The 19,140-nt window shown below is 34.1% G+C and overlaps 1 protein-coding gene across 2 annotated transcripts in view; it reads left to right on the forward strand.

Moving 5' to 3' along the window:
* Positions 1-19,140, forward strand: part of si:ch211-1i11.3 — a 50,965-nt gene that overhangs the window by 7,849 nt on the left and 23,976 nt on the right. For both annotated transcript variants that reach the window (XM_009292511.5, XM_021466953.3), the window contains exons 5-15: positions 1,729-1,835; positions 2,429-2,599; positions 3,396-3,508; positions 4,216-4,375; positions 4,916-5,066; positions 5,467-5,571; positions 5,787-5,836; positions 8,792-8,887; positions 9,367-9,457; positions 16,011-16,144; positions 18,761-18,888. In XM_009292511.5, coding sequence (XP_009290786.1) covers positions 1,729-1,835; positions 2,429-2,599; positions 3,396-3,508; positions 4,216-4,375; positions 4,916-5,066; positions 5,467-5,571; positions 5,787-5,836; positions 8,792-8,887; positions 9,367-9,457; positions 16,011-16,144; positions 18,761-18,888 — 1,306 coding nt within the window. The remainder of the gene's footprint in view (positions 1-1,728; positions 1,836-2,428; positions 2,600-3,395; positions 3,509-4,215; positions 4,376-4,915; positions 5,067-5,466; positions 5,572-5,786; positions 5,837-8,791; positions 8,888-9,366; positions 9,458-16,010; positions 16,145-18,760; positions 18,889-19,140) is intronic.

A 19,140-nucleotide genomic window follows, 5' to 3' on the forward strand; every position in this document is an offset into this window, starting at 1 on the left:
AGGCGCACTGTACGAAAAAGCACGACCACCCATAGTCTTTCCTTTACAGCGTGGCTGATACAGCAAAAGTTTAGATGAAGAACGAAGACTGCAAGTGGGAGTGGCAAGAGTTACCAGGTCACAGATGTAGTCAGGTGCTAGCCCATGCACTGCTTTATATGTTATAATCAAAGTCTTAAAATCAATACGTGACTTAAAAAGGAGCCAGTGAAGTTGCTGATGTACAGGTATGATATGGTGGCGCGAGGACATGTGTGTCAGAACTTGTGCAGCAGATTTTTGAATATACTATAAACGTCTCAGAGAGCTTGTTAGTAGGCATAGATATATACATTAGATGTCGCCTGGCCTATTGTTGTCTATTGGACGGAATGTGTCAATAGCGCCGCCATCTTGCTGCAGGGTAGTGCTCCTTTGAAATGAATGTGGGACCAAGGTACAGTTGAGGACTGTGGCCATCCAAAACCAGATATATACACATATATCTATGATCGGGAGTTTTCCTTTATGTTAGTATGTAATTTTTTTTTCTAATTACGAAAATTATAATTTTACATCACTTTTCTACATTGATGGATCAGTGACCGCACGGGCATTCCTGACAAAAAGCTTGTGTTTGTGTGTACAGAAATGTACTATTCACCCTCCCTGTTAAATTTGATCTGATCATGACCTGAAACACACCTCCTCTCCTGCTTTCACATCTCATACTGACGGAGGGAGCGATTCGTTTGTGAATGAATCCCCCGAACAACTCTTTCACTAGCCGACAATAATACAAGTTTCTGGCAGCGCAGCATCTCGTTGTCATATTTCTGTTGCATTGTTTGCTGATTTTATTCAACAAAACTAGCATAAGCCGAGTGTTTAGTGCGAGTTGGAGCTGCTTTGCCTTATAGTGAATGCAGTGACTGTTATCATCAATAACATTACCTGATTAGCACAAAGGTTCAGAACATTCAAAAACAGAAAAAAACTTAATATTATCTATGAAATGTTCTGCCTTTGTGGTTTGTTTTCTTTGTTTGCTCGTTACTACACCCGTAGACAGCGCTAAAGTCCCGCATCTTCACATAATAACTGTCTTGACTAGTGCGGTTGAATGACATTTGTCCTGGGAGCACTGTACCAATGTGGCGGCGCTATTGACGCATGCTCAGGATCCCTATGCGATATCTAGTGTATATATCTATGGTTAGTAGGCCCAAAAAACATAACTTTACGTCAACTTAATGAGGATTTAAAAAATAACAATAATTTTTAAAAATAATTAAAGAACTTCGAGGCCCTACATGTGCACAGCTCTAAACTTTTAATTAAAAACAGACCCAATATGACTGATACTACAATGTAAGTCAACATATTTTATTATGAAATAGACTCTTTTTTTGTTATGTTTGATGTGTATTTCTTCAGTGTGTATGCATGAGTGCATATTTGTGTCAGCATTTCTCTGTGTGAATGTTTTGATTGTTGCTGCGATACACAGCAGAGTCTGTTTAATTATTAATTTCAAATAGAAAAAAAGATTTCACCAGGCTTGATATAATAAATCATGCAGTTAACCGTAAATTATTGGTTCCTGTTGTATAAGTATTTCATGCTATTCCTTTTCATTTCATTATGCAGAATATATTGTGAACCCAGAGGTTGTGAAATATTAGAGGTGCCAGCCAAATGTCTGAATAATTAATTGAAACTGAACTCTCTTTCTCCGTGTGATTCAAGGACTACGACTCCATAATAAATCTGGTGGAGACCTTGAATAATTTGCCCATGTGCATGGTGCCAGCACATCAGAACATCAAATTTCAGTATATATTTGCTTTGAACAGGTGAGCTTTGTGTTTTTGTAAATAATGCAATACTCTCAATAATCATTCATTAATGGCTCAAGAGTTGAACAGTTAAGTTTGATAATTTTTTATTCCATTCAGCCAACCGGTTCTGGAGGGAGCAATTTAACTTTGCTTAGCATATATCATTAAATCAGTTTAGACCATTAGCATGTCTCTCAAAAATTAAAAAAGTTAATTTATCAAGTTTCAAACATTTCCTATTTTGGTTCAACAACATAGTTCCTTGATTATTATGCCAGAAAGTTATTAAAGTTCCATTTCAACCTCGAAAATAGCAGAATAGTATTTTAATAATAAAAAAAAAACCTAATTTTAAATAATAATAAAATTTTCATCTTTCTCAATACAAAAGAGTCAAGTTTTAAACAGGATATAATTTTTTTGTGGGATCAAGATGCTAATGGTCTGATCCGATTTAATGATTTATGCTAAGCTACACTACAAGTGCTCCTGCCAGTCCCAGAGATCGACTAAATGGATTCAAAGAATGTAAACCTCAACTGTTTAACTCTAGTGAACTTATAAAATGAGCCTATTTCCAAAAAATGTGTTTGAAATGTGTTTTAAAGGAGGAATCACCCTGGTGATCGTGTCAGGGCTTTAAAGCTCATTTTACCCATTGTGGAGTCAGGGGAGACGGTAGCCTCAGATGTGTACTGCCTGTGTGGACGCATCTACAAGGACATGTTCCTCAGTTCAGGCTTCAAAGACACAAACAGCAGAGATCAGGCATCTAAATGGTGAGTCTTTGCCCAAATACCAGTATAGAGCTGTAGATGACTAGACTGTTGATCATCATGTCTGTTTTATATACAGTACTTATTGATACACTGTCTTGCTTTGGCAGGAGGAAATCTAAAATAAAGCAAAATTTGCTTTAAATGTAATGTTCTGTGTGGCCTTTAAAAAGCGTTATTATTGGTTTTGCTTTGATTTTTGGTCTTGCTGTGCTTTTTATTTTAGTTCATTTCAAACAGTTATATTTGTCTTGGCAATCATCATTTTTAAAAAATGTCTTGTTTTGACCATGGATTATATAAAATTAGTAGATTTATGTTAGAAAATGAAACAAAAAATGCAATATGGGAAAAAAGGCATACTATTTATCTTAAAATACATAATACGTACTATTTAATTATGACAAACATTACATCTGTAGATTGCAAACTAATACAAGATATTATGGCTTGTTGTCAGTCAGTGTATTAATTTAGTTTTTAAATAAATAATTTGTGTGTGTGTGCATGTCAGAAAGAAACAAAAAGTGGAAAATAACAAATACATATATATTTATGTATTTTTTTTGTACATTTATGGTTCAGACAAGAAAAAAACAACAACAAACTAAATATATTGTAATTGGTTAAAGAAAAAAAATTATACATAAATAATATAGGTACATTTTTAAAAATTGTTGATATTTTTAGTAAACATTAAGTTGTGAATATGCTATGTTTAGGTATTAATGCTACTTTTGTGTAATGATTCTTAACAGTAATGACGTGTTGTTTTTCTCTCATTGAATTTGTCCTACAGGTATGGCAAGGCCTTTACGATTGAGCCCAGTTTACATTCTGGAATCAATAACGTTGTGCTCCTGATGGCCGCTGGGCATGAATTCGACACTTCTATTGAACTGCGAAAAATCGGTGTGTTTATGTCTCCTTCATTTAGCTTCACCATTCACAGCTTCACTGTTTTGTGTGCACTTTGAAGGATCACGGTTCAGTCTACATATCATGTAATGCTTTTGTTGCACAGTCTTTTCTTTATAGAAGTGGAGTGTATGGAAAGGGATATTTAGTGGCCTACTTGTATGATCTAATTCATTGAATATGAAGACATGGATGTAGGCAAAATACATGAATAGAGAATGTGGGAAAATGTTGTTGCTTTATCTATACCAGGGGTGCCCAATCTCGGTCCTGGAGGGTCAGTGTCCTGCAATGTTTAGTTCCAAGCCCAGTTAAACACACCTGAACCAGCTAATCAAGCTCTTTCTAAGTATACTAGAAGCTTCCAGGCAGGTGTGTTGAAGGAAGTTGGAGCTAAACAATGCAAGACAGGACTGAATTTGGGCACCCCTGATGATCTATACTGAGGCAAATGAAGACTTTGTTTATTAAAGAAATCTAAAAAATCGACTATTACCAACACAAAAAGGACAACCCAGTAACTTTTAGGGACAAATTTGATATGCTAAATGACCTGTAAGATATTTATATTTCAAGATAAAACTTCAGATATTCTGGGGACTCCAGAGGTAAATTTGACATGTTATGAAAAAGGGAATAATATATCCCCTTTAAAGGTTGTTTATTGCTTTGGTTATGTTTTTTGGTGTTGTTTGTGTCAGGTGTTACCCTCAGTAGTCTGCTGGGCAGGAAGGGCTCCCTCGAGAAGATGCAGGACTACTGGGATGTGGGATTTTATCTGGGAGCTGGAATCCTGGCCAATGAACACAAGAAAGTCATAGATGCTTCAGAGAGACTCTACAGGCTCAAAGCTCCAATGTGGTGAGCAAAAGGAAATGATTATTTATCCTTGAATGTTTGGTTTAATATTGCAGAATTTTAAAAGTAAAATCTGAGTTTTTATTTTTTTTATGAAATAATGTTGTTATAAAGCTAGATTTTGCTTTTAAAACAATTTATTGTTGTTAATCTTTATAAATTCTCTTTAAAAACATAAAATAAAAAAATGAGTTTTTAAAGTTATGGAAAGTCCCTGTTTTCATTCATTAAAAAAATATAATTTGAAAAAAAAATGTTTTAATATAGTTACATCAAGGATTTTTTAAAAAATAAATTAATACATATATAACTGCAGCAAACACTTTTTTTGTCAATTAAGTAGTGTTTAATGTTTTATAAATGTTAAAATTTTAAGTCTTCATGTTGTAGAAAAAAATTTGTAAGGAGCAGCAAGAATCAAAATATAAAAATTTGACAAATGCTATTATATTCCAAAAAGTAGTGTGTAAATATATATAATTAAAAACATACTAAGTAAACATTTACAGCCAAACATACTCTGTAATTTCTTACTCCAATCAGGTATGTTGCATCCATTATGGAGACGTATATACTCTACAAGCAGTTTGCCAAACCCAGAGAAGTGAATCATCCTAAACAAGAAACTGCAGACTTTTGGATGGAGTTGATGGTACAAGCATGCAAACCTACCGTTTCCACAGCACGATGCCCAGTAAGAATCCCTTTATTCTCCTTATTCACAGTACAACCTTATCCTACTGGCCAAAAGACAGCTTTAAAGGGATAGTTCACCCAAAAATGAACACTCATTCATTGACTCATCCTTCACTTGTATTAAACCTCCTTGAGTTTATGTCTTCTGTTGAATGTTAGAAACCCATATCATTGATGTCCATAGGAATTTTTCCTGCTATATTTGTCAATGGCTACAGTCTTTCAGCATTCTATTTAGTATCTTCGTTTGTGTTTATCAAAAAAACAAACTCAAATTTGGGTGAATTATTACTTTAGCATCACTTTAAGGTTTACTTTAAGCATCAGGTTTACTTAAGCATCACAAGGTAGATGACACAAACAGACAAACAGACTTAAAATGAATTTATTTTCTTTAGGTTCTGATTCTGGAGCCCACTAAAGTCTTCCAGCCCAGTATAATAAGCGTAAGTGAGGAAGACGACAGCCGTACGGTGCAGCTTAGACACGTCACTCCACTCGAGGTAAACATGCTTGACTTATGATACTTTTTACCAACGGCATTCAGAAGTAATAGCAAAGTTAGTGCTGTAACGCAGTAGACTTTCCATAAATAATTAATTTGAAAGATAGGCACCATTGAGCCTGATGGAGGGCTGCATGAGCGGCTTTATGCTGTTAAATTGAACATTGTGTACATGTGTGTGGGAGCTTAATGTGCTTTATTTGGCTTTCCCAGAAAGGTCTTCACGAGTGGACTTTCCCAGCATCTGCGATTCGTGGAGTGAGGTACTGTGCACTTATGGGAATACTGCCATTTCCATATATTTTTTTCCTGTTTTCCTTTGCCAAGCTTGCAGCGGTTTATAGTCCCACCAGTGGTGCCCTATTTAGGCCACAGTCCAGTGATTTTTCTCTGAATAGGCCTTTTTTAATAAACTTCCTCGCTTAGTTGGACTAGTTGACGCATCTTATTCTCTTCTCAGTTTTTAAGCTATAGGTCAGTGTCACTTTCTGTTTTTGTTCTCGTTTCAAGGTTTTTAACATCAAAACTCTTGTTTAGAGCTCATGTTGCACAACAAACAACACAGGATGTCAGTATTTAAGGTCAGATCAACCTCCAAAAAACTTATGAATAAATAGTCTCCAAGAGAAATTTACCATAATGGTTTGATTATTTTCCTAAAAACGAATTTTGTTTAAAAGGGATCCACGTACTTAGTGGTGAGGACACCGACATGGACAGACTGTTGTGCATAGATTTAGTTTATTAAAGTTTATTAAAAATGTACAACATTTGTTTAAAGAAAGTATTTGTGATAAAAAAGTGTATGGAAACAAGTAGAGCTTGCTTGATTTTACACAATATTTAAAATATTTAACTAAGCAATAAAATCTAAAATATTTAAATGTTGAATTATTAAAGTATTATTGTATTATTAAATGTATTAAATTATATATATATATATATATATATATATATATATATATATATATATATATATATATATATATATATATATATATATATATATATATATATATATATATATAATGTTTATTTTTTTTATTTTATTTTTTTGATATGGCAAATAAAAATGCCTTAGCCTTTAACCCTTTATGAGTTTAAAATTTCATTTATAATGGTCCTTAAAATGTCTTAATGTCTTAAATTGGACTCAAAACAGAAACCCTGTATTAACTTAACTACATGAAAGTCAACAGTTAACTTGTACTATGCTATTTTTGTTTTTTAAAAGCCAAATTTGTCAATTGTCAATTGTAAATTTATTTGGACATTTAGCAAAATGGATTTTGAGAAGCTACTTTTGTTTTAATTGTACATTAGCTGGAAAAAATGTGATTTCATCTATTGTTATCATTTTAGTTATTGTACAGACTATGGCTATACTGCTATACTTTTGCATATTTGAAGCTATCTACATTATTGTTGTAGTTCTTGTTTTGGAATATGCTTTTAGAATTTGTATTTCCGCACAGGTGTTTTTATATATTTCAGCATAATCTGTCTTATACCACGGTTTCTGCGGGGTCTTCAAAAGTAATAAAATGTTTTACATCTCAAAATCCAAATTTTAGGCCTTAAAATGTCTTAAATGTACTGAAATATTGTGTTGTAGGTTTTAATTCTTTTTTTTTTTAAATAAAGTCTTAATTTTTCTTTGTTCATGTATTGCTACACAATCTGGCCAGAACTCATACAATCACCAGCAATTCATCTCAATAAAACTTGAAACTCCTATTTAAAAAGGTAATTTTAAGTATATTTACCATAATGGTTTGATTATTTTCCTAAAAACGAATTTTGTTTAAAAGTGATCCACGTACTTAGTGGTGAGGACACCGACATGGACAGACTGTTGTGCATAGATTTAGTTTATTAAAGTTTATTAAAAATGTACAACATTTGTTTAAAGAAAGTATTTGTGATAAAAAAGTGTATGAATACAAGTAGAGCTTGCTTGATTTTACACAATATTTAAAATATTTAACTAAGCAATAAAATCTAAAATATTTAAATTTTTAACTATTAAAGTATTATTGTATTATTAAATGTATTAAATTATATATATATACATACACATTTTTTTTTTTCTGATATGGCAAATAAAAATATTTTCCATCTGGGCCATTTGAAAAATGCCTTAGCCTTTAACCCTTTATGAGTTTAAAATTTCATTTATAATGGTCCTAAAAATGTCTTAAAGTCTTAAATTGGACTCAAAACAGAAACCCTGTATTAACTTAACTACATGAAAGACAACAGTTAACTTGTACTATGCTATTTTTGTTTATTAAAAGCCATACAGGATGTTTTTAATCCATTCTGGCATACTGGTTATCGTCCCATGCCTACACTGAAAAATTATTTTCTTACTTTGTTTTTTTTTTGTCTTGTTTCTAGTCCAAATATCAAAAAATTCTTATATAAAAAAGCATTTTCTAGGCAAGCAAAACATATGTCTTGTTTTGAGAAATAAAATGCCAAAATTAAGTGAGTGTTTCCTTAAAACAAGCAAAAAAATCTGCCAATGGGGTAATCAAAATAATCTTATTTCAAAAGGAAAAGCAAGATTATTTTGCTTACACCATTGGCAGATTTAGCTTGTTTTAAGGAAAAAACTCACTTAATTTTGGCATTTTATTTCTCAAAACAAGACAATATGTCTTGCTTGCCTAGAACATGCTTCTTAATATAACAATTTTTAGATATTTGGACTAGAAACAAGAACATTTTTTGCCGTGTACTCTTCTGTTGGATAGAATTGTGGGTCAAATCAAAGGTCACAATTGGCCAACTTTGGACCCCAGGCCCGACTTTGTGCATCTCTGCTTTAAAGGGACATTTCTTTTTGTAACACATGAGAACACTTCCTTTTGTTTATCTAAAACTTGGCTTTTGAAAGGCTTGACCTGACCTCTGTCAGGTGCTCATTGTTTTAACAACCTAAAATGTTTCATGAAAAATCAGCATCATATTGGTGCTTCTGTGTCACAAACGTTATTGTAATTGTGTATGTTTTGTTAAAACCAAACTGCTATACATTCTTAAGCAACTCATTAAGTGAGCATGTGGCCTTCAAACTGAACCTCTATGTTTGGAAAAATATCAAATACTGCTTATCTTTAAAGATAATAGATACCTATAATCTTTAAAGTTTTTTTATGATTCATTTAATGTTGGAGTGTGAATGAGAATCCCCTGTTATTCCACTATTGCAGCATTTCCAAGTTTGACGAACGGAGCTGCTTCCTGTATGTCCTGTACAATTCAGATGACTTCCAGTTGTACTTTCCCAGTGATCTGCATTGCAAAGGGTGAGCACCACCCACAGACACAGCACTTACACACAAACACACACAGGCTGCCAAGATCAACATGAGCTCCAATGCCTTGAGTGTTCCTGACAGAGGAGCAACTCTTAAAATATTAGCTTGTGTGGAAAAACAATCTAATATATAAAAACACTTTTAAATTCAGAGATGCTTCAGGCACTCTTCATTGAGTCTGTCAGTGTATTTCAATATTACATTACCCTTACCTGTCAATGTATTTTCAATATCACATTACTTACCCTTCTGTAGTTTTAGCTTCAGGAAGTCTTGCTTGACTTTTTGACTTATATTGTACACTTGTAATTCTTCCAATGAAATTCTCATTGAGTGGTTATGTAATAATAAAGTGTGAGTGCATGCATCAATATAACAAAGAAAATGATGAGGAAATGCTTCCCTGAAATGGCATGAGTCACAATGAAAGGGAACATATTTTCAAACTCTATAATTTGTGTTGTCAGGTTCTGTGATTTAGTGAACTCGCTGTTGCATCAAACCGAAAGTCCTGTGGAGGATTCCAGTTCAATGAGGGGAGAGGAAGGAGATTTAGAGGTGAGCCAAATATTTTATTAGCTTGATTGTTTGTTTAGGTCAGGTCACAATATTCAGCATGAGTGAAAATGTGCACTTGGTTGATTAGGAAACTATTTCTGTTTTAATCCTTAAAATAACTTCTGTTGATGCAGACTTATCTTGTCCTGTGTAATAGGGGGTATTTTGTTGAGTTGAGTTGAATAGATATAAAATGTGTTTCAAACCCTCTCAATGAAACCCCTTGATTATCTATCAGGTTATACAAACTGTAGGCGACTTTTCTTTTCTCAAGAGGTTTAAGATTTTTTTTAGCAGAAAGTGTTGTTTTTTCATATAATGTAATGCATATAATGCAAGTTAATGAACACCAGCTTTTTGAGAGTCAAAATACATGCAGGCACATTCTCAATACATGTTGATCGCTAAGGCTGTGGATTAAATAAAGAGTTCAGATGCAAAACCCTCTAAATCCATTAGACCTTTTTTCTTGTAAATGAGCATTTTTCTATTAGGCTCCTTTGATTAGGTCCAGTAGTTTCATTTTATATGTAATGGTAAGCTTATTAGCTAGTAAATAAAACAACTTTTGTTCAAAAATGTCACTTTAGACAATTCTTTGGTTTTTATAAAGGTAGATTTTCGTTTGCATAAAAACCAGCTAAATCTACTTCTGCTTTTTTATTTGCAAAAACCTCTAATGGCTCGTTTCCACTGACTGGTACAGTACGGTATGGTTCGGGTCGGTACGGGTCAACTTTAGCAGGCTTGCGTTTCCACTATAAAAGGTACCCTTTTGGTGTATGGCCGAGAGTTTCAGCCGCATCATTCTCGCTCGAGGAAATGTCTACAATAAAGCTGTACGGGTCGCTCACATATCATATTAAAAGCACTTCTCACAAAACAGACGTTTTACACACATAAATACTTCTGTATAAATGTTTATTACTAGCTTTTATTTACTAACATTAATTAAATCTTAACAATCTTTTGTCATTTCTGATGTTTGGCATTTCGATTTAATGCAGGTAGAATGAAGACATTGTAAACTAAGCTTGTCAGATTCAAATAATGTAAACATACTAATAAAAACTTTTTAAAGTGTGTAAAAATTCAAATAAAGTGAATAAAAACATTTCCCGTGCCCACAGCTATCATAACATGCTATTTGTAAAATGCAAATATTATAAAAATGTTACAATTAAAATATTTTTGTGTACTGCAAGTAGAACAGAGCAAAACACTGAGAAACATCAATCTGTGCAATCTTTGTCTGTTATCGGACATACATACATGATATAGCTTTATACATTATATTGATCTTTAAAAAAATAGTTTACATTAGCAAATAAAACAAATAGGCTACTGTGCACACTCAAGGTCTTGATCATCTCTTTTTCATCTCTTCTATTTATATCATGTCATAGCATATATGTGAAAAGAAAGGCATCTTGTTTAACTTTGGTCTTTCGTAAAACGCAGTTGCCGTTTAATATAAAGTAAATGGGACTCATTTAAAGTAGCGTTGCTGCACAACAAAAAAAGACGCTATGAATGCATGTTACACTGTGTTTACAGTGTGTTTTCTTTTTCTGATAATGCACAGAGGTTTGAGGTAAGGGGCTGTGATAGTCTGACAGGCTCATTCAGTTCATCGAACTTCTTTTAGTATTGAAATCTGAAGCGGAATAAAACAGTCTTCTCTTAAAAGCCGACGTATCAGCGCGCTGTTACATTGAAAACATATGATTCGATTCGTGCCTTCTGATTGGTTCTTGTGATATAGCGGCTTTTGCTGTCAAAGGTAAGAGGCGTTTAGAGGCTTTTGCCAACAAACTGTTATTTCTAAATGCGCTGACACTGCAGTTTAAATGATTTGAAGCAAAATTATTTGTTGAACATGTACTTTGTGCCTAAAGAGTTCGATGAATGTCATTATCTCATTGTTGATGGAATTGCAGCAATTCCATCTGACTCTTTAAATGTAATAATTTTGTATATGTTTATTTTCTTGAACAATTTACTTCATATGATATCAGTGAATCATCAGGAGCCACTAGTATTTTTGTTTTGCCTGAACATGTTTTGTTGGAAAAACTGAGTAGTGTTTCTCAAGATTCCTTCTTTATAAAGTAGTATAAAAATATGCTCTGTACTTTTACTTGAGTACTGTCTAAGTGCTTTATTGTGTTATTTTCCTTTAACCTGCAGTCACTAATTTTAATGTTTATTTTTTTCTAGTCTACAGTAATTGACAAAGTAGAATTATCAGTCCCCCATTCCCATCCAATCAAATCGTCCATCGACAAATTGTAAGATTGTTGTTTTTTTAAATGCAGCAAACATGTACAGCAGGAAGCACAAAAAGTGTTCAAGAAGATGCAAAATGTTTACATGCAACGACTGAGACAGCTTAAACTGCATGAAAGGTTAAAGAGTGCCCACTATATAATGGGCATGAAGATGAAATAGAAATGCTAAATGCTTAAACAATAAGTAAATGCACTACAGAATGTTACGTTTTCAAATACAGGTACAAATTGCATGTATCCATTAATTTATTAATTTTCCTTTGGCTTAGTCCCTTATTTGTCAGGGGTTGCCACAGAGAAAATAACCGCCAACTATTCCAGCATGTGTTTTAAGTAGCACATGCCCTTCCAGCTGCAACCCAGTACTGGGAAACACCCATACTATATCACATTCACATACACTCATACATTACAGCCAATTTAGTTCATTCAATTCACCTATAGCGCATGTGTTTGGACTGTGAGGGAAACCGGAGCACCTGGACGAACACGGAGAAAAACATGCAAACTCCACACTGTGCCGCCAATGACATGTATTCTGTGTGCATCCTACATTGCTACAAACTCACCATAGCATTACTCAACCTCTGTGCTTTGTTTTGGTTGGGAACTAATGTGGTCGGACACTGAACCAGCATTTATTTTATATTCTCTGGAACCCTATCAAACAGTGGGCTAGTACATTCCAATAGGTTGCAGCCTAAACCGCGTCATAGCTCATTGCAATAAAAGTTGACCTGATTTCAACTCTCCTTGATGCTCACCGTCCAAAACGCACCATACTGCTTTCAGCAGAGCTCGGCTCCCATTGAAAATGAATGACTTTTGTCATTTTTGCCTACTCTGATGCTCATCCAACTGGGTTGTGCAATAAATGCCAAGTGGAAGAAAGAGTTAAACGCATCTTTATATCATGTGAGAAATATACACAGGAGATACAAGAGTTATAAGATCAGCTACGGGAAATAGGCATAGGAGAATATGATTTTAAAAAATAATGGAATGCATAAGTGGAGGACAAGGAAGATTGTTTGTATTTAGTTATTTAAGGAGGACTGGACTGGAAGGACGAATATATTAAATGAAAACGAAGCCAAAGTAAAAACAGCAGATGACATCTTATGAATGGCAGCTGCTGTTAAACTCCAAAGAAGAAGTATTGGACGCTCTCTCAGTAGTGTAAATACAGGGTTAGGTTACACAGATTTCACTCCGCATTTAAACGTGTTATCCTGCTTTCTGACGGCTTATTTTAAGTGTATATATTAATATAATGTGTTCTCCCCGAATGCCAATTATTTTAGCTAACAGTTACAGTTGAAATCAGAATTATTAGCCCCTTCTGAATTGTTAGCCCCTCAATTTGTTTATTTTCCCCCCATTTTTTAACACATTTCTAAACATAATAATTTTAATTACTCATCTCTAATAACTGATTTATTTTATTTTTGCCATGATGACAGTAAATAATAGTTGATATTTGACTAGATATTTTTCAAAACATTTCTATACAGCTTAAACTGACATCTAAAGGCTTAACTGGGTTAATTAGGTTAACTAGGCAGGTAAGGGTAATTAGGCAAGTTATTGTATAATGATGGTTTGTTCTTTAGACTATTGAAAAAAAAATTTAGCTTAAAGGGGCTAATAATTTTGTCCTTAAAATGCTGCTTAAAAATGAATAACTGTTTTTATTCTAGCCGAAATGAAACAAATAAGACTTTCTCCAGAAGAAAAAATATTATCAGACATACTGTGAAAATTTCCTTTCCCTGTTTTACATAATTTGATAAATATTTAAAAAAAAAAAAAAACGTGGGGCGAATAATTCTGACTTTAACTTTATAAACACCCTTAAAATGGCACTGATGTAAACTGCATTTTTAATTAGCATGGAATAAGGTGGAATTATTTAGACTGCATAATACTCACTGCTCACTACTCATGAGTACTTTTAGAACAGCTACCATTTACTCATCCTTTGAATAATATTTAAAACAAATACCTTTAATCTGTTTGGACTATATTTTTTGGGAAGGTAATGGTGCTTTTACTTGAGTATGGTTTTTCAGAACTGGTTGCATTTGAGATAATTTTCTGAATCATCAAGCATACCTTGTGACCAAATAGTTCTTTTTAATTAAGTATCACTTCAGATGCAATGTAGAAGATCAGGAGCAGCTGCATGTCTGTCTAGTTGCTTCCTCTTTTAGTGTCTATTATTGACCTGACTCCACATTTAAACCTACTTCCTGCTGCTTGTGTCCATTTTGTTTGGGGTTTGTTGAATGTAGCAGTTAGATGTGAAATGTAATACTTCTTTGTGCTATACTCAAATGTGAAGCACAGAAGTAATCTTTAAATAACAATTACTACTTCATAAAATAGTTCATATCAGAAAGTTACATGACTTTTTTTTGCATTTTTTTTGTATAAAAATGTGCTGTTAGGAAATATTGTTAAAATGTAAAATTTAAGTTTACTATTTTTTAAATCAATGCAGTTTAAAGTGGTTAATAACCTTAAAGGGCTCCTATGACGATAATCCTATTTTGTATGCAGTTTGGACAGAACTGTATGTATGCATAGTGTGTCCACAGTCTTATTCGGGGAATATAAAGACAGTAAGTCTCTGATGTTAAAATAGGATCCAGATCCCTCATATTTTGACCGCAACGTGACGTAGGAGTGCCGTTTCCCCACTCACCGAATTGATTGACAGCCGTTGTATTAACATATCTTCATAGTAACATGTATAATTTTATCCACAAGACAGGACGTGCACAAAGCAACCAGAATTAACAGATCTGTTTAGCTCATCAGTCATCATCAAATGGGATCAAGAATAAGTTTTACAAATTGAAAATGTTTTTTAAACAGTGCGTATTTGTAATGAATTACAGCTATTTTACCATCTTTACTTTATCACCACAGTTGTATGCCAGTACAATTATAAAAGAAGATGCTTCAATCCCAGTTATTTTGTACATTAACATAATGGATATTCTTACAGCAGTGGATATGAACATGTATCCTGTAACATTTGTATGCAAAAACAATGCAAAGTATAAAGCGCGTACTGTGTGTGTCCCCGCTGTGTGTGTGCGTGAACCTTGTAACAACATTGTGTGTGACTCATCATTGCAGAAAGGCTTGAATTAACTCGACAACAAATCAAATAATCATTGGGAAAGTTCTTACTGTAGTAAGGGGGGGGAGGCAAGCATTAAAAGCACAGGTAACAGAAACAACTACAAACAAGCTATAAAAATAATATGATGGGTGTTTTGCAGACACATTCTGGAGACACAAAAAACTAATCTAAAAAAATAGGGGGTAAAATTTTTTATTTTTATATTTTGGTTCTGTTGAAAACAAAAGAAGATATTTTGACGGAGGAATGTTAGAAACTGGTGCAGCCATAGAACTTAAAAAAATACTTGTCAAGTCAATGTCTATCCTTTATCAACATTTTCCAAACTATTTTCTGTTGTGTTCAATAGAACAAAGAAACTTTAAATGAGTTTGGATTAAGTGGATGGTGAGTAAATCATGAGAGAAATGTCATTTGCAGTTTTCAGGATAAATTTGGCACCTTGCATTTAGTATCAGCTTTGGCTCATTGAAAACCTAGCCCTTTATACATTTATGGAAATCACAAATTATTTAGCCAGAGGTATGTATGGCTGCATTTTGCCTTTAAAATGAACGATACGAGGCGGTATGACGTCGCTCCTTTTCACACTTAACAGCTGACTGTTTACCTTCATGTGGACGGCTTTTCCACTGTTACCAGTTTGTCCAGTGGCTCGCTTCGTACGTCGGCGGACATGAGACATAGAGCAGAGTTGACCGCGACAGTTCCAGGGCTTTTCTTTTTCTGGATTGCTTTTGAAAACACTGTTGGTTGGGTTTAGGGAAGAGTGTGGTTGCTAGTCAATCGGTTCTTTTGAAAACACTATCGGTTGGGATTATGGAAAGAGGAGGGTGGGTCAGTCCATCAGTCAGTAAGTCAGGTGACAGCGGCCTATGGTGGATTTACACAAGAAAAGCAGGCGCAAATGGCACAAATTTGAGATCTCAAAAAGCGTACAAAGCGGTGGATTCGCTAAAACAAAAACAGCAAAAAAACAAACCTTGTGGGAGGTTTGTTGCTCTCCAGAAATGTATATAGGGGTACGTTTTAAGAATGAGCCTAGGTTGGAAGATACCTATAGCAATGTGAATGCAGTTTATCTATAATGCTGCTGTTTGTCTTTCAGTACATTTATGAGAGGAATGAGAATGGAGACAAAGTGGTGCTGGGTAAAGGAACCTATGGAGTGGTGTACGCTGGACGGGACCTCAGCAATCAAGTGCGCATCGCAATCAAAGAGATTCCAGAGAAGGACAGCACGTATGAGCATTTTTTTTTGTTCTTTAATATTTTGAGTTGAATTTAAATGGTCCCTATATGACTTTTTACACTTTCAACTTCCGTTAGTGCTCAATTTGACTGTTTCCACATAAAAAAAAACTTTAGTAGTGTGCTGTAAAAAAGCTTTTTCACTACCTGACAAAAGTCTTGTTGTCGATCCAAGTTGTGAGAGCAACAAATAATAACTTGACTTCTAGTTGATCATTTGGAAAAAGTGGCTGAAGGCAGATTTTTCTGATGAATCATCTGTTGAACTGCATCCCAATCATCACAAATACTGCAGAAGACCTATTGGAAACCACATGGACCCAAGATTCTCACAGAAATCAGACAAGTTTGGTGAAGGAAAAATTATGGTTTGGTGTTACATTCAATATGGGGGTGTGCGAGAGATCTGTAGAGTGGTTGATACCTCAGGCTGCTGATGTTGCAAGACATTTATGCTGCCTATTACATTACAAACCACAGGAGAGGGCAAATTCTTTAGCAGGATAGCGCTCCTTCTCATACTTTAGCCTCCACATCTAAGTTCCTGAAAGCAAAGAAGGTCAAGGGGCTCCAGGATTGGCCAGCCGAGTCACCAGACATAAACATTATTGAGCATGTCTGAGATAAGATGAAGGAGGAGCCATTGAAGATGAATCCAGAAAATAAATGAACTCTGGGAGTCCTGTAAGAACACTTTCTTTGCCATTCCAGATGACTTTAATTAATTAAGTTATTTTAGTCCTTGCAGAGATGTATAGATGCAGTCGTCCAAGCTGATGGGAGTCATACACAATATTAATTCTTTTCCACTGCACCATGACTTTATATTCTATACTGTACATTATTTCTGTTAGGTGACAAGACTTTTTTTTAAAGCCAGACCTTACTGTCCTAGTTAAATAATTAAAATTAAGGAACAATCATATTTTATTTTTGTAAAACATTCATAATCTAGAGGCCTTTGCCTTTTATATAAGCCACTTTTGACATGAAATGAATCAGCTTGAAGTCAAGTTATTATTTGTTGTGATTGGATAGGCGACAAGACTTTTGTCAGATAGTGTATTTCACTAATTTCACACAACTTCTTTACCAACTCTATACGTTCACAGACATAACCTTGTGTGTATTTGCCATGTAAAGTAAAAGAAGTGACATCAAGCTCAGTGATGTGTTGTTCGTCAGCTGACATTCGTACTCTGTGTCTGTGTGTGCAAAACATCAGGAATTTTAAAATGACTTAACTTTCAAATGCATGCAGATGTAAAGAAGCCTCTTCTAGAAAGAGCGTGAAAGCAGCAGCCTCATTTGCATTTAAAGAGACACAGATGAAAACAGAGTGTTTTTGTTTCAACCCAATTAGGGGCATTTACAACATGATTTAATAGATAAAAAATTTAAAGGTATTTTGAGCTTAAATTCCATTCTTTGGAGACCTATAGACCATTTCAATGTGGTGATGTCATTGGCCCATGAACATGTCCTGCTTGTTCTCAAACTATTACATTATATTTATTATTATATTTATTTTTATTTATACTATTACAACTGTAACAAGAGGCGATTCAATCATAACTTCAAGAGTTCCCACTTAGATATGCTTAGAGTTAATAGCAGGTCTGGCATGCTGTCATTGGAGAGAACCCTGAGTTCGGAGATACTTGAGCCCAAGGCTTCCGCCCGGTCAATAAGCATATAAGTGGATGGGGTGGAAGGGGGAATTCTTCCAAAACGAAGATAGAGCAGTAGGATGAAAATGATCTATTTATTGTAGTGCTTGGACCACTCTGATTGGATTATTACTGATTACATATGAGAAGCCAGTTGTGCTCAACATACTCCTCTCGAAATTAGTTTATGAAACTTAACATCAAGTTAAATCAGCTATCTGAACCTTATTTATCAATATGTGGATTTTTCTTGATTCTTGGAAGCTATGGAAATTAAAAAGGTAAAACAGGAAATATGTCAGTATGTATAAATATCCGTTGTTATTTTTTACATCCCTCAAAATGGTCAAGTTAAATGACATAAAAAAACAAACATAACTCAATCTGTCAAATTTTGTTTGCATATGTCTGAAAACATACTATAACTCAACAACTACTGAAATATTCCCCAACTTTAGCAAATAAAACAAACTAATTTAAATATAATTAATGTTTACCCTAGAAAAATATATAAATTAATATATTTATGTTAAACATACAATAGTAATAATTAAGAAATATTAAACTTTTAAGCATTTATTAAATAAAAAAGAATTGTTACCCCTTTAATAACAGGTTGTTTATGCCAAATCTTGATTGACACACTGTTGATCTGCTTCAATACAAATCCAGTGCTTGTTTGTTGGCCTCTGACCGTGTTCAGAGGTCCCTGTGGCCCAGTAATGTTTGTCCTTTGAACTAATGCTTGTTTAAACTGTCCTCACATGGACACTTAGCAGATGCAGACCTCTCCATGTGATTCAATATTGCCGCTCTGTTGTTTTGACCAAATATGCTCATAAAACCCTTATTATTGTGCATAGATGACCATAATATTTACTTTTTGTCCTCTATTTTGGCCTCATTCTTGTCTTTTTTTTCTCTTTCTGGCTCTTAGCTACTCTCAGCCGCTTCATGAGGAGATTGCTCTGCACAAGAGGTTAAAACACAGGAACATTGTTCAGTATTTGGGCTCAGTCAGCGAGGATGGCTTCATCAAGATCTTCATGGAGGAGGTTCCTGGAGGTGTGGTGTGCTTTGCTCTTTTTTTTATCATATTCTAACTTAAGTTTGTTGGGTGTTAGTACTTATGTATAAAGGTCCATTCATCCCAAGTATGATAACTATAAAAATAACGATAAAGATGATGTTCTAGAAACCCTTCTACATTTAAAATAACAGACCATAATTGTAACCGTAAAGATATCGAGAAATTATATTATTGGATCACTTTCAGAACTTTTTTTTTCTCAGCTATTTTTGACACTATTCTCTGCA

This window comes from Danio rerio, chromosome 16 (assembly GCF_049306965.1).
Source record: "Danio rerio strain Tuebingen ecotype United States chromosome 16, GRCz12tu, whole genome shotgun sequence".
NCBI lineage: Eukaryota > Metazoa > Chordata > Actinopteri > Cypriniformes > Danionidae > Danio > Danio rerio.